General features: G+C 32.3%; 1 protein-coding gene across 2 annotated transcripts in view; it reads left to right on the plus strand.

Moving 5' to 3' along the window:
- RPS6KA6 (ribosomal protein S6 kinase A6) overlaps positions 1 to 15,171 on the plus strand; it is a 179,093-nt gene that overhangs the window by 130,311 nt on the left and 33,611 nt on the right. For both annotated transcript variants that reach the window (XM_081808584.1, XM_006726917.3), the window contains 9 exons: positions 410 to 480; positions 717 to 805; positions 1,593 to 1,651; positions 4,248 to 4,350; positions 4,979 to 5,109; positions 5,883 to 6,005; positions 6,669 to 6,758; positions 7,769 to 7,927; positions 11,479 to 11,640. In XM_081808584.1, the coding sequence (XP_081664710.1) occupies positions 410 to 480; positions 717 to 805; positions 1,593 to 1,651; positions 4,248 to 4,350; positions 4,979 to 5,109; positions 5,883 to 6,005; positions 6,669 to 6,758; positions 7,769 to 7,927; positions 11,479 to 11,640 (987 nt within the window). The remainder of the gene's footprint in view (positions 1 to 409; positions 481 to 716; positions 806 to 1,592; positions 1,652 to 4,247; positions 4,351 to 4,978; positions 5,110 to 5,882; positions 6,006 to 6,668; positions 6,759 to 7,768; positions 7,928 to 11,478; positions 11,641 to 15,171) is intronic.

The following is a 15,171-nucleotide window of genomic DNA, read 5'->3' on the forward strand; positions in this document are numbered from 1 at the left end:
TAAATTCCAGTTAGTTGTACAAAGCATGTATGAATTTGAAATGGTTCAGTGCTTATTTTTATTTTCCATTCATTGTTCAATGTTTGCTTTAAAAGCGTATTTTTGTTTTAAAAGAAAATGCTGTGTGTCTATTTTCAAATTGCTTTGGTTTGGGAAAGTAACCAGATTAGACAATACTGAAAAAAATTGGTTGTTTCATTTCCTACGGTCACCTATCAGTTGGGCTATATGTAGTGGGGTACCAGAAGTATAGTTCCTTAATTGACTTAGTTTTCTGGTCCTATTTTGACCTATCATGTAGATTCTATGTGATTTGATGGTCATGTATTACTTGTCTCAATATTTTTCCTGAAGAATTTCATTGTATATTCTAAGTTCTGCTAAATTAATGTATTACTTTTTGTTTTAGTTTGAAATGCTTACTGGTACTCTGCCATTTCAAGGTAAAGACAGAAATGAGACCATGAATATGATATTAAAGTAAGTGTGAACATTATTTTTTTTCTTTTGGGAAAAATTCCTTGCTTTCAGTTTTGAGAATCTTGTTTTCAACTGACACAAAAGAACATTTTTTTCACACTGTCTTGTTTTCTTCTCCTACCATAAAAGGGACATTATTTGTCATTGTTAAAGCATTCTTTTAAATTCTTTTTAAGATTTGTCAATTTAAAGTATGGCTAGATTTAAGTGAAATTTTCTAAAATCTTATTTTTCAGAGCAAAACTTGGGATGCCTCAGTTTCTTAGTGCTGAGGCACAAAGTCTCCTAAGGATGTTATTCAAAAGGAATCCAGCAAATAGATTGGGTATTCTTTGTTGTCTTAGCTTTTATAACAATACACTGCATGCTTTGGGAGGATAATTGTAACTTTGTTTTCTGGCTTAGTTCATTTACTGTTGCTATATATTTATACCTAGAAGTTTGCATTTTGTATGTACATAGATCCAGTAAACTCTGTTGTGTCCATAATTTAAGAATGGAGTGGTCTAGTTATTCAGAACTTCTGTTTAATACATATCATTATGTATATCGTGTGGAGTACCTCTTCTAAAATAATTCACAGAATTATCCCTTATATAGGTAATCCTTTTAGATATTTGAAGGTAATTATTCTGTCCCTTCCAGAAATCTTCAAGGTAAATATATCCATAGTCTCTCATTATTTGTCCACGTACTGGTAACCTTTCCCTGGATCCAGATGTGATCCTATCATTTTATTTGTGGACTTGTGTTAAAATTTCAATGTCACTTTATTCTGTTGCACTTTTTAATTTGGCATTGAGATACATGGTCATAAGTTTTATTGTGAAGGAAAGAAGATATGCTTCAATTTTAATTATATGTTAAACACTATTTTGATTTAACTTGGAAGGCATTTCAGTATTTCATGATACTTTATGTGCTTCAATGTGAACATCAGATATATTTTATCATATTAATTCAAAAAACACAGTAAAATATCAGATAAATCATAAAATTTTCACTGCAAGGAATCTATGAAATGTATATACTCTTGTACAGATAATAGCAGAGAAGCCAGGTAGAAAGCTTAAAAAAATTATACCAGTAAAAAATTATTTCTTTTTTTATAGGTTCAGAAGGAGTTGAGGAAATCAAAAGACATCTTTTTTTTGCAAATGTTGACTGGAATGTAAGTTCAGTAGAAACTTTGTTACTGAGTGACTTTAATATGAACTAACACTGAAGAATAAAATTGTTATATTTGGACTTTGTTGATAAGCTTAATTAGTTTTTTTTTTTTTGGTATGAGATTTTTATTTAGAGATATAGATGTCATGACAATTACCTTGAACCAGTAGATGTGTGGATGATATCTAGTAAATTTTTGTTACTCATATGTTTTACCTATTAAGTGTAGTTACTATTCTCCCCTATTCTCAGTTGGGGAATGTGCAGGAGGGAGAGAAATGGATAAGGGGGTGAATGATAAGGCAAATTAAGATCTGTGGATCTATGTACATTTTTCTCCCTCCTTCACATTCCCCAACTGAGAATAGGAGAGAATAACCACACTTAACAGGTAGAAAGCTTCAGTACAGCAAAGGAAACAATCAGCAAAACTAAAAGGCAACCTAAGGAATGGGAGAAGATATTTGCAGATGACATATCTGATAAAGGGTTAGTATCCAAAATATATAAAGAACTTATAAAATTCAACACCCAAAAAATGAATAATCCAATTAAAAACTGGGCAGAAGACATGAATAGACATTTTTCCAAAGATATACAGATGACCAGCAGATACATGAAAAGATGCTCAACATCACTCGTCATCAGGGAAATACAAATCAAAACTACAATGAGATATCACTTTACATCAGGTAGAATGGCTAAAATTAACAACACAGGAAACAACAGGTGTTGGCAAGGATGCAGAGAAAAAGGAATCCTCTTACACGGTTGGTAGGAATGCAAACTGGTGTAGCTACCCTGAAAACAGGATGGAGGTTCATCAAAAAGTTAAAAATAGAACTACTGAATGACCCAGCAATTGCCCTATTAAGTAAATACCTAATACAAAATACTAATACAAAAAATACCTAATACAAAAATACTAATTCAAAGGTATACATGCACCCCAATGTTTATAAGCAGCATTATCAACAATAGCCATTATAGAAACAGCCCAAATGTCCATCGACTGATGAATGGTGTGTGTGTGTGTGTGTGTGTGTGTGTGTGTAATAGAATATTACTCAGCCATCAAAAAGAATGAAATCCTGGCATTTGCAATGACATCGATGGAACTAGAGTGTATTATGCTAAGTGAAAAAAGTCAGAGAAAGACAATTATCATATGATATCACTCATATGTGGAATTTAAGAAACAACACAAATGAACATGGGGGAAAAAAGAGAAGCAAACCAAGAAACAGACACTTAACTTTAGAGAACAGACTGAAGATTGCTGGAGGGGAGGTGGGTAGGTGGGGAATGGGTTAAACAGGTGATGGGATTAAGGAGAGCACTTGTTATGATGAAGATCAGGTGTCATATGTAAGTTTTGAATCACTAAATTCTACACCTAAAACCAATATTGCATTGTATGTTATCTAGCTGGAGTTTAAATTAAAAGTTGGAAAAAATGATTTTTTTATAATTGTACAACTGCACAACATAAGCCATTAGTATTAATACCCTGAAAGGCCACTCAGTGGGCATACTACATGGGAGTCTGTCCTGTGTCGTATGTGTGTGCATCCCTTTCTTGGTGTCCTTATATCCCCTTGTCATTTTTTTTCCTAATGCTTGTCTACTCTTCCTTTCTTCTTAACTAGACAACCACAATTCCTTTTTTACATCATTCTTATATCTAAACAGTTTATGTTCATTGCTATTAATTTAAGTAACAAAAGAATATATTGTGTATATATTTAAGTAAATGAAAATCAAAGTAATTATTAATTTTCCTCCACTATAGGACTGTGACCTTTTAAAAAAGCAGATTTTTAAAAGAGGGTAATTTTCATATATTTTAAGATGTTTTAAAGGTCTTTCAAAAACAAAATTTTAGGAAGTTAAATTGTTAGACAAGATTGGGCGCCTGGGTGGCTCAGTCGGTTAAGCGTCTGCCTTCGGCTCAGGTCATGATCCCAGGGTCCTGGGATCGAGCCCGACGTCGGGCTCCCTGCTCAGCAGGGAGTCTGCTTCTCCCTCTCCCTCTTCCCCTCCTCCCCCACTTATGCTCATGCACTCTCTCTCTCTCTCTGTCAAATAAATAAATAAAATATTAAAAAAAAAAAAAAAATTGTTAGACAAGATTATATTTTTAAATTATTTAATAATAGCTCTAAACAGTGTATTTAAGACATATTTTTATGTAACAACAAAATATTTTAGGTGAAATATATACTTGAAGATAATCTATTAGTTTTGAAATTCTTGAATGTTATTGGTTACTTCTGTACGGTCACATTGTGATATATTCTACATGGTTATTTTACAAGTGAGAATTAAAGTCAGTTTTTGATATCCAAAATTGAACATCATTCTTTGTGTATGCAACTTTTGACATCACTGTTGTGTTTCCTGGTCTCATTTGACTGTGATTATCTCTCAAATTTTTAGAATTTGGTGAACAGGTATACGAAGCCTGTTAAAATTTTATTTATTAAATCGTGAGTCTTTTATTAAGGACTATTAATATTATATTCTGCTTTCCCTTAGAAAATATAGTAATTTTAAAGTGTTAATATGATTTTGTGTTATCCTGTTTTTTCTTCTAGAAATTATATAGAAGAGAAGTTCAACCTCCTTTCAAACCTGCTTCTGGAAAACCGGATGATACTTTTTGTTTTGATCCTGAATTTACTGCAAAAACACCTAAAGGTAATGCATGTTTATATGTAATATCAGGGCTTTCATTCAATTAGATTGTTAAAAATAAACTAGCTTCTTAGATAAAAACTAAATGAATTTTAAGTTTGCAGAGGGTTTGTTTGCCTTATATGAAAGTGTGGATCTTATATACAGCATTGCATGGGCATCTTTCAAACAGAGGATTTAAATAGGAAATATTTATCAGGGAAGCAAGGGTTAAAGCAAAGGGTAAAATTTTTTCATTCTTGTTTTAAAAGTCCTTTGACATGCTAATGAATTATAGGGTAAGGAGTAGGAGGTAAGACAAGATATATCACTGACTCTTAAAGTTTATAATTTAATGAGGTCTACATAGAGTAGCATCTGTTTCATACATTCATTCAACAAATATTGAATACCAACAAATATTGAAGGTATTAAGCACTGAAGATGCAGCAGTGAACAGAACAGGCAAAAATTACAATCCATGGGGCTTGCATAGTAGCTAAATGGGGAGACAGATAATATGCAGTAAATCAAAAACATACAGTGTCTGATGGAAACATTTAATGGTTTCTTTTATATTTAAAGAAATGCTAACATTTCATATCATAGAATTCTGTGTAGTTCTAATTAAATATAATCATTTGGACATTAGATTCTCCTGGTTTGCCAGCTAGTGCTAATGCTCATCAACTCTTCAAAGGATTCAGCTTTGTTGCAACTTCTATTGCAGAAGAATATAAAATCACTCCTGTTACAAGTGCAAACGTGTTACCAATTGTTCAGGTAAATTCCACTTAATCAGATTATTCGGTGTAGGGATAACTATTTCTTTCAGTTTTTGCCAATGGATTTACAATAATTTTAAGTGATTTATTTATTTTTATTATGTTCAGTTAGCCAGCATATAGTACATCTTAAGTTTTTGTTGTAGTGTTCAACGATTCATTAGTTGCGTATAACACCCAGTGCTCATCCCAAAAAAATGTCCAAAATCACTAACCATCAGGGAAGTACAAATCGAAACCACAATGAGATACCATCTTACACCAGTTAGAATGGCCAAAATTAACAAGACAGGAAGCAAGAAGTGTTGGCAGGTTGTGGAGAAAGGGGAACCCTCTTAACACTGTTGGTGGGAATGCAAGCTGGTACAGCCACTCTGGAAAACAGTGTAAGGGTTCCTCAAGACATTAAACATTTTAAGTGATTTTTAACTTCTTAATTTATCTCTGTGTATAATATGACTTAAAGATGTCTCCATATGTTTTGGAAAAATACAGATAGTAGTAACCTTTAATTATATTTATGTAATCTTTTCTGACAAGAAAAATGTAATGGCAGTGTATAAACTAGTTGGTTTATTGTATTGGCTTTGGGGATCTAGAAAACCTAAAATTTAGGATTAACAAAGAATCTCCTTAAACCATTTATAAATACTGATAAAACTTCTCTATAATGAATTTTTAAAAAGATTTCATATTAATGAATATTTAGAAGAGAAGATAAAATTTGTGAAAATATTTCATTCTCTTTAATATTTTACTTTAAAAAAACAGATAAATGGAAATGCTACACAATTTGCTGAAGTATATGAATTAAAAGAGGATATTGGTGTTGGCTCCTATTCTGTTTGCAAGCGATGCATTCATACAGCTACCAACATGGAATTTGCAGTGAAGGTATTATCTCTGAGCCTAACTTGTTTGTTTTATATATATATATATATATATATGTATATGTATGTATATATGTAAGTTAAATTACAGGGTAACTTACAGACATTTTTCAGTGGAGCAAGTGGAGATAGCAAAGATAAGATGATAAGGGAAGTTTTTTTTTTCAAGTTTTTAAATTATAGTTAGTTAACATACATGGTAAAATTAGTTTCAGGTGTAGAATTTAGTGATTCATCACTTACATATAATACCCAGTACTCATCATAGATGGGGGAAAAGTCTTAAGAAAATATTTTCATTTGAATTTCTTTCTAAGACTTTATTTTGGAGGAATGGTATATTTCATGAATGTCTTGTTTTAAATAGTTTTAATTTAATATAGTATGGTAAGATTGTGCAGTTGTGACAATTACTGTTACATTTGGATCACATTATCAGTTGATATAGTTTCAGTTAAGTGGAATATAATGTTAAAGAAAAGTGTTCTGTTTTTTTTTTATTATTAAGTTTCAGTTATAGGAAATTTTTAAATGTTAAAATAATGTGAAACAAGCATCACTCTTAAGTGTTTGCTTAAAATATAACCAAATGGAAAATATTTCATTCATTTTTAGACAAAGAAAATAATTTAGTTTTCTCTGAAATTTTTCTTGACTTATTTCTTAGATCATTGACAAAAGTAAGAGAGACCCCTCAGAAGAAATTGAAATTTTGATGCGCTATGGACAACACCCCAACGTTATTACTTTAAAGGATGTAGGTATTCAAAATCTATGTATCAGCTAAGCTAATGAAGTTATGACTTGACACTTTATTTTCTTTTTGAAACTTTTCATGTTTATGGTATATTCTACTTTTAAGCCACAAAATCTCAAAAATCTTAAATTTGCCACTTCAGTTTTTTTTTCCCCTGTGATTCTGTACTCCTACCCTTCTTATACAACATCAAAAAGGAACTATGATGGTTGGTAAATGACAGTGTCCGGATGGCTTGAATATATTCTGACTGGTCAACTAATCAACATTATAACCAGCACCATTTATTATCCTGTAGTACTATAAATATAGAAGATATAGGAGATTTGGAATCTGCCAAATTCTAAAATATTTTACTTTTTTGATTATATAGCAAATGGCTATAGCATTATGGATTGTTCCTTGAGTGAAATAGTATTATGCATTTTGATTTGTAATCTTTAAGCAGTATTTTGTTATATATATATATGTGTATATACATACATACACACACACACACACGCACATCTGTGTATACAAACATCTCACATGCCCTGAAAGGGTACACATATTTTTCTTATTTATTCTCCTTAATATAGTATTTGAATTCAATGAAATATTTAAGACACCATATCAGATAATGGACTGTGAGGACTATATTTAAAAATAATGTATTTACTGCCAGAAGGAAGCTTATTATTAGTAGGCAAGAGAAGTGGCTATAATATAGCCAAAAATGAGATAGATGCTATTTGAGAGACACAGAGTTCTGTTGTTCCATTTATATAATTTGATGAAGTATAATGTACAACTTCAAAAGTTAATGCAATTATATGTTTAACATGGTCTCAAGACTGTATAGGAGGTTGTTTAGCCATTTTAATCTTCTCTGTAGCCTGTACTATATTAACAGCAAGGGGTTAATGTCCTTTTTTAACAATAGAGGTTCACTAGAAAAGGAAAGTAAATATAATTTCAAAATTTCAGAATTATAATTATAAATAATAATATTTAAAAAATTTTTTTTTTAGGTTTATGATGATGGTAGATATGTTTACCTTGTTACGGATTTGATGAAAGGAGGAGAACTACTTGACCGTATTCTCAAAAAAAAATGTTTCTCAGAACGGGAAGCTAGTGATGTACTGATTGTAATAACTAAGACAGTTGACTATCTTCATTGTCAAGGAGTAAGTTGTAGTTATATTCTCCCCTTCAATTTTGGGACTTATATATCTTCATAAAATTATATCTAGGAGATGCCACTCAAAATGAATTTTCCTGTAACATATATTTCTATAGAGAATATCCTAATAAAATTCATAATGTAGTGAAAGTTAGAGATTTAGGAAATTGGGTAATACTTTAATTCTCTTCACTCTGCCTGTTGCCCTGATTTAAGAGCATATTAGTTTTAAAATGGTTTGAATTATATAAATATATCTAACCTTGACTTTGAAATTATTAAACCTAATCAAACTTAAAAGTCAGACAAGGACATGTTTTGAGTATTTTTCAAATGATACTGTATCTAACATATAAAGTTCTGGCAGTAAAAGGACTGTATATCTTTTTCAGGGGGTATAGTTGACACACAATGTTACATTAGTTTCAAGTGTACAGCATAGTGATTCAACAATTGTATACATTATGCTGTACTCACTACAAAAGATGTAGCCACCATCTGTCATCATACAATGCTATTACATTACCAGTGACTATATTCCCTATACCATACTTTTTATTCCCATAACTTACTCATTCCATACCTGGAAGCCTGTGTCTCCCACTCCCCTTCACCCATTTTGCCCATACCTCCACCCACTCTCCTCTGGAAACCATCATTTTGTCTCTGTATTTTTAGGTCTGATTCTGCTTTTTATTTGTTATTCATTTGTTTTTCAGATTTCACTTGAAAGTAAAATTATATGGTATTTCTCTTTCCCAGTCTGACTTATTTCACTTAGCATAATACCCTCTAGGTCCATCCATGTTGTTGAAAATGGCAAGATCTCATTTTTTTATGGCTGTGCTAATATCCCATTACACACACACACACACACACACACACACCCTATCTTCTTTATCCATTCATCTATGGATGGACACTTAGGTTACTTCCATATCTTGGCTATTGTAAATACTGCTGCAATAAACATAGGGGTGCCTATATCTTTTTCAATAGTGTTTTTGTTTTCTTTGGGCAAATACCCAGTAGTGAAATTATTAGATAATGTGGTATTTCTATTTTTAATTTTTTGAGGAACCTCTATACTGTTTTCCACAATGGCTATTATCAGTTTACATTCCCATCAACAGTGTTCTAGGGTCCCTTTTTTCCACATCCTTGATAATACTTGTTATTTCTTGTCTTTTTGATTCTAACCATTCTGATAGTTGTAAGGTGATACCTCATTGTGCTAATTTGCATTTTCCTGATGATGAGTGATACTGAACATCTTTACATGTGGCTGTTGGCCATCTGTACGTCTTCTTTGGAAAAATGTCCAGAGGACTATATATCTTGACCCTTGCCAACCCCTCCTACAAATACAGTAACAAATTTGGATTCTAAGCATTTGAAATACTAATGTATTAAAATTTATGGTGGAGGAACAGGTCTGTTATTTTGCTTCCTATGTCTTCATAAAGAAAGCAAATGAGGGCGCCTGGGTGGCTCAGTTGGTTAAGCGACTGCCTTCGGCTCAGGTCATGATCCTGGAGTCCCTGGATCGAGTCCCGCATCGGGCTCCCTGCTCGGCGGGGAGTCTGCTTCTCCCTCTGACCCTCCCCCCTCTCATGTACTCTGTCTCTCATTCTCTCTCTCGCAAATAAATAAATAAAATCTTTAAAAAAAAAAAAAGATTAGAAAGCAAATGAATTATGAAAAAGGTCAATTTTTATTATATACAGCTATACAAGTAAACAAAGTCACAAATAATTTAAAATTTTAAGTTTGAATCAATTGTAATAGTACATATGTACTCACTTAAGTATAAAAAATTTAAAAATGAACAATTCAGAATTGACATAGTGAAAATTCTATAGGGACCCTTCTTATAATTCAGAAAAATAAGCCAGTACTTAGTGTGTGTTTTAAGAGAGTATATTTTAAATATTTTGAAATATACACTGTATAGTGCTAAAGGAATAATTCTGTTATAATTTAATTCCTTGATAGTCTTCATCAACACTCTCTAAAATAAAGGGTGATCAGGGTTTTTGAGAAAAGTAAAATAACTATTTTTTATTATTTTAGAAACCTTCAGATTCTTACATCAATTAAATAAATCAATAATAGATATATATTGAGCATTTCTACATGCCAGGCATTGTAAAAGGTGATGCAGATTCAAGCATGAGTAAGACTTGGTCCTTGTCTTTAAAAAACTTTTAGTGTAGTAAAATGCTGATTAAAAATAGGACTAGAATAAATGAAGTGGATAATATTAGTAGGAAAATCATCACATAGAGAATTTCAGAATATTTTCCATTTCTAGCATTTCATTTGGTTCTCATTGTTTCTGTTTTTCTTCTGAGAATTTCATGCATTGAAAACATGTTTTTGTTTTACTTCATTGATATAGTTATAATAGCCACTTTATTTTTAATATTTCTTTTATCTTTATTTGTTTTTTGAATTTTGAATAAATACATTTTTATTGAGATATAATTGGCATATAACATTATGTACATTTAAGTTGTACAACATGTTGATTTGATATATTTATGTGCTGCAATATGATTACCACCATGGAATTAGTTAATACCTTCATCATGTCACATGTAATAATAGCCACTTTAAAATCTTGTCTGTTAGGTCCAATGTGGTTCATCTTGGAGTTGGAATTGATAGATTTTCTCTTTTCTTGAAACTGTGTTCCATTTTCTTGGTTCCTTGTATATCAGATAATTTTGGATTATATACTGCACATTTGAATATTATGTAGATTTTTTGTATTGTTAGTTTTTTATTCAATGATTATTATTGTTTGTTTTGGTGGATAATTTTCTTGGCACTGAAAACTCTGCATTTTGGGCAGCAGCTCTGGTCTCTGTATCTTTTATCTTTGTATGAATTACATTGAGCCTCTTACACACTTTTGATTCAGGGGTCAGTTTTGGCTCTTTTCCTTACAGAATTCCTCCTGAGCGTTCAGTTTCCTAGCATCTCTTTTCTGTTCCTCCCAGCCAGAAAGTCTGTGGGCTTTTCCACATGTGTTTTCACCATCACTGTGTGACAGGAACTGCACTTAACCCTAAGCTAAAAACCACAGATATGGGAAGCTTGCTTATAGCTCCCTATATTTCCTCCTTCGACAAAGTGTATACTTCCCTCAGAGTCTGTCTGCTTCTGTTCATTCTCCAGTACCTTCAGGTAGTTGATATTTTAATTATGTTCAAGTTTTAGAGCTGTTTACTGTGGAGAAGAGAGTGTTAAGTAGGGTCTTAGTCCATTATTTCCAGAAGTGGAACTGAGACTTGAATTTTGATATTTTGAGATTGGAAATGATTAACAAAACTTATGGCTTGAATAGAAGCTGGAACATTTATTGGACAGAGATCATTTCTTCTGTATACTTCAGACTGTCAAGGCTATCAAGGTTGGAGAAAGTGTCATTTTCAAAATTTTATGATTTAGAAAGTTCCTTCTCCTGGAAATAGTTGATAGTAAAGTGTTTTATTTCATAGATGTTTAGTTCACTATAGAAATGTAATTTTTTTTTCTTTTATGTTCAAGGTTGTTCATCGTGATCTTAAGCCTAGTAATATTTTATATATGGATGAATCAGCCAATGCAGACTCCATTAGAATTTGTGATTTTGGGTTTGCAAAACAACTTCGAGGGGAAAATGGACTTCTCTTGACTCCATGCTACACTGCAAACTTTGTAGCACCTGAGGTATTCTTTAAAACTTTAGTATTGGCCTTTTGTTCTTTTCCTTTAGTTGAATATATATGATGTCATGTATATGTTGCAGTTGATAGGTAAAAGCTGAGTTATCTTATCCTTTCCCAACTATAAAGCTCTTTAAATTAGTGAATTCTGATAACCTCTAACATAAATAGTCAGACTAGTAACTAGCATCTGAAAACAGCCTGAATGTATAATCATCAGACTACTCTTTTCTGTTGGGTTATGTACTACCATCAGAATCATACACTTTTGGAGCTGGGAGGGAGAGTAGAGATAACCCCATCTTCAACATATTAAATATTCTAAGTGAAGAAATTAAGGCTCAAAGTACTTTAAATAAGTTTTTCAAGACCCAGCATTCACTTAGTAATAAAGCCAGGATAGATTTTCAGGTATTTCAGTTTGTGCTGAACAAGAGGTAATTTATATTGTTTAATATTATACATAACGTATAAGGACAGTGCCACCCCTCATTGTCTTTAAGATCTAATTCTTGGAGAAAACAGCTTCACAGGGATTTTTATAAGCAGGGGGACTTTTCTTGGCAAATAACATTCATATGTAGATCTTAGAGGGAAGAGTCAGGAAAGGTGAGTCTGGGGAGGTTAAGCGGTATAGGTTTCACATTTATCAAACTCCAACAGTCAGTTCTGATACTGGGGATGGGAGCTTTGACAGTAGCAACTTCCACAGCAGTGAAAGTATGGTTGATCAAAAATGAATTGGGGGGTGCCTGGTTGGCACAGTCAGTTGAGCATCCAACTCTTGGTTTCAGCTGGGGTGGTAACTTCAGGGTCATGGCATTGAGCCCCTAGTCAGGCTCCAGCTCAGCATGGAGTCTGCCTAAGACTCTCTCCCTCTCCCTCTGCCTCTCCCTCTCCTCTCTCTCTCTAAAATAAATTTTAAAAAATGAATCAGGGGTTGCACTGGCCATATAATTTCTTTGTAAGTTAGAAATTATTCTTATATCTTATGAATAATGCTAACCCATATGAATTATCATATGTTCAGCACAAAGCAAGATACATAAAAATCTTCAGGTTTGAAAAATTGAATTGTCCAAGACAGAGAAGAAGAGTAAAATAATTTGAGGATAAATTCCTACCTCATGTGCATGTTTTCTGATTTTTTATATCAAATACTATCCCTGTCAGTATAATAATTCACATCAGATATAGCAAGACATTCATATTTAAATATCAACAAATCTGTATTTTAATAAGTATATATTAGAAAAATATATATTTTTTTTAAGATTTATTTATTTATTTGACAGAGAGAGACACAGTGAGAGAGGGAACACAAGCAGGGGGAGTGGGAGAGGGAGAAGCAGGCTTCCCGCAGAGCAGGGAGCCCGACGCGGGGCTCGATCCCAGGACCCTGGGATCATGACCCGAGCCGAAGGCAGACGCTTAACGACTGAGCCACCTAGGCGCCCCTAGAAAAATATTTTTATTGAGGTAAAATTAGCATGCAGTGTTATTAGTTTCAGGTATGAAAAGTAGTATATCTAATAATGAAAATAGAAATATACAAAATAGAAAAATAACATTAATAAAGAAAAATTCCCATATTAAAATTTATTGCCTTCCTTTAAGATGTTAATGTTGAAGAACCATAATACCTGCTTTACAGGGTTTTTATGATAAGAGGTTTGCCGTATAAAAATTATGTACCTATCTGGAGAATGTAATTTAATCTATATTTTAATTAAATACATAGAATAATGAATGTACAAATTTTTATCACATTACAATATATAGAAACTATATTTCCCAAAATAAAAAAATGAACACATACAGGATCCAAGAAGGGGTCATTGCACTGCCCCTAGTTTTAAGAGATATAATTTAGACATTAAAAAATTAGCCTTTCTAGAATATTTTAATGGTTTTATAAGGATAGGAGGACAGAATAGTTGAGATTTGGGCTTTTCATCAAATAAAGGATATATAGTCATTGTAAATATTCTAACATATTTATGCAATAGACACATAGAAGAGTATAGAATAACCATTTTAATGGATGAATTCTTAATATTGACTTGATCTTGTAGACCTGGTATGATGGAAACATCTCACTGGAAAAAGGTTAGGGATAAATGTGTCCCAAATGAACATCTCAAAAACAGAAGTTGAAAGGAAAAATACACAGTATGTCTGTATTTAGATTAATGATAAGGTAAATATTTTTAGGTTAATGATTAGGTAAATATTTTTAAATGAGTGCAGATCCACAGAGTAAAATACAGCTCATTGATGCTTTTTATCTTAACAGACTTCCATTAGAGTAAGACATTGTCATCATTGTAACAGTGAAGGTATTTTATTTTATTTTAAGTTTTCATTTAAATTTTAGTTAGCATATAGCTTAATATTAGTTTCAGGAATATAATTTAGTGATTCATCACTTACATATAACACCCAGTGCTCATCACAACAAGTGCCCTCCTTAATACCTATCACCCATTTAGCCCATCCCCCTGCCTACCTCCCCACCAGCAACCCTCAGATTGTTATATATAGTTAAGAGTCTTTTATAGTTTACATCCCTTTTTTTTCTTATCCCGTATGTTCATTGGTTTTCATTCTTAAATTCCACATATGAGTGAAATCATATATTTGTCTTTCTCTGACTTACTTATTTCACTTAGCATAATACACTTGACTTCTATCCACGTAGATGCAAATGGCAAAATTTCACTCTTTTTGATGGCTGAGTAATATTCCTGTGTGTGTGTGTGTGTGTGTGTGTGTGTGTGTGTGTGTGTGTGTGTACACATAACATCTTTATCCACTCATCAGTTGGTAGACATTTAGGCTCTTTCCATAATTTGGCTATTGTTGGTAATGCTGTTATAAATACTAGGCTGCATATGTCCCTTCAAATCAGTACTTTTGTATTTGCATAAATACCTAGTACTGCAATTCCTGGGTCATAAGATAGTTTCATTTTTAACTTTTTGAGGAACCTACATACTGTTTTCCAGGGGACTGAAACATTTTACATTCTCAATAGTGTAAGAGAGTTCCCCTTTCTCCACATCCTTGCCAATATCTGATGTTTCCTGTGTGGTTAATTGTAGCCATTCTAATAGGTGTGAAGTAGTATCTCATTGTACTTTTGATTTGTATTTCCCTGATAATGAGTGATATTGAACATTTTTAATGTATCTGTTAGCCATTTCTATGGCTTCTTTGGAGAAATCTCTGTTCATGTCTTCTGCCCATTTCTTACTGGGTAGTTTTTTGGATATTCACTTTTATAAGTTCTTTATATATTTTGGATATGAACCCTTTATCTGATATGTCACTTTCAACTATCTTGTCCTATTCTATAGGTTGCCTTTTAGTTTTGTTTTTTTTAGTTACACATTTTTTTATGTTATGTTAATCACCATACATTACATCATTAGTTTTTGATGTAGTGTTCCATGATTCATTGTTTCCGTATAACACACAGTGCTCCATTCAGTACGTGCCCTCCTTAATACCCATCACCATGCTAACCCATCCC

Source organism: Leptonychotes weddellii, chromosome X (assembly GCF_054177405.1).
Source record: "Leptonychotes weddellii isolate Sample4059 chromosome X, ASM5417740v2, whole genome shotgun sequence".
In the NCBI taxonomy this organism is placed as follows: Eukaryota; Metazoa; Chordata; class Mammalia; order Carnivora; family Phocidae; genus Leptonychotes; species Leptonychotes weddellii.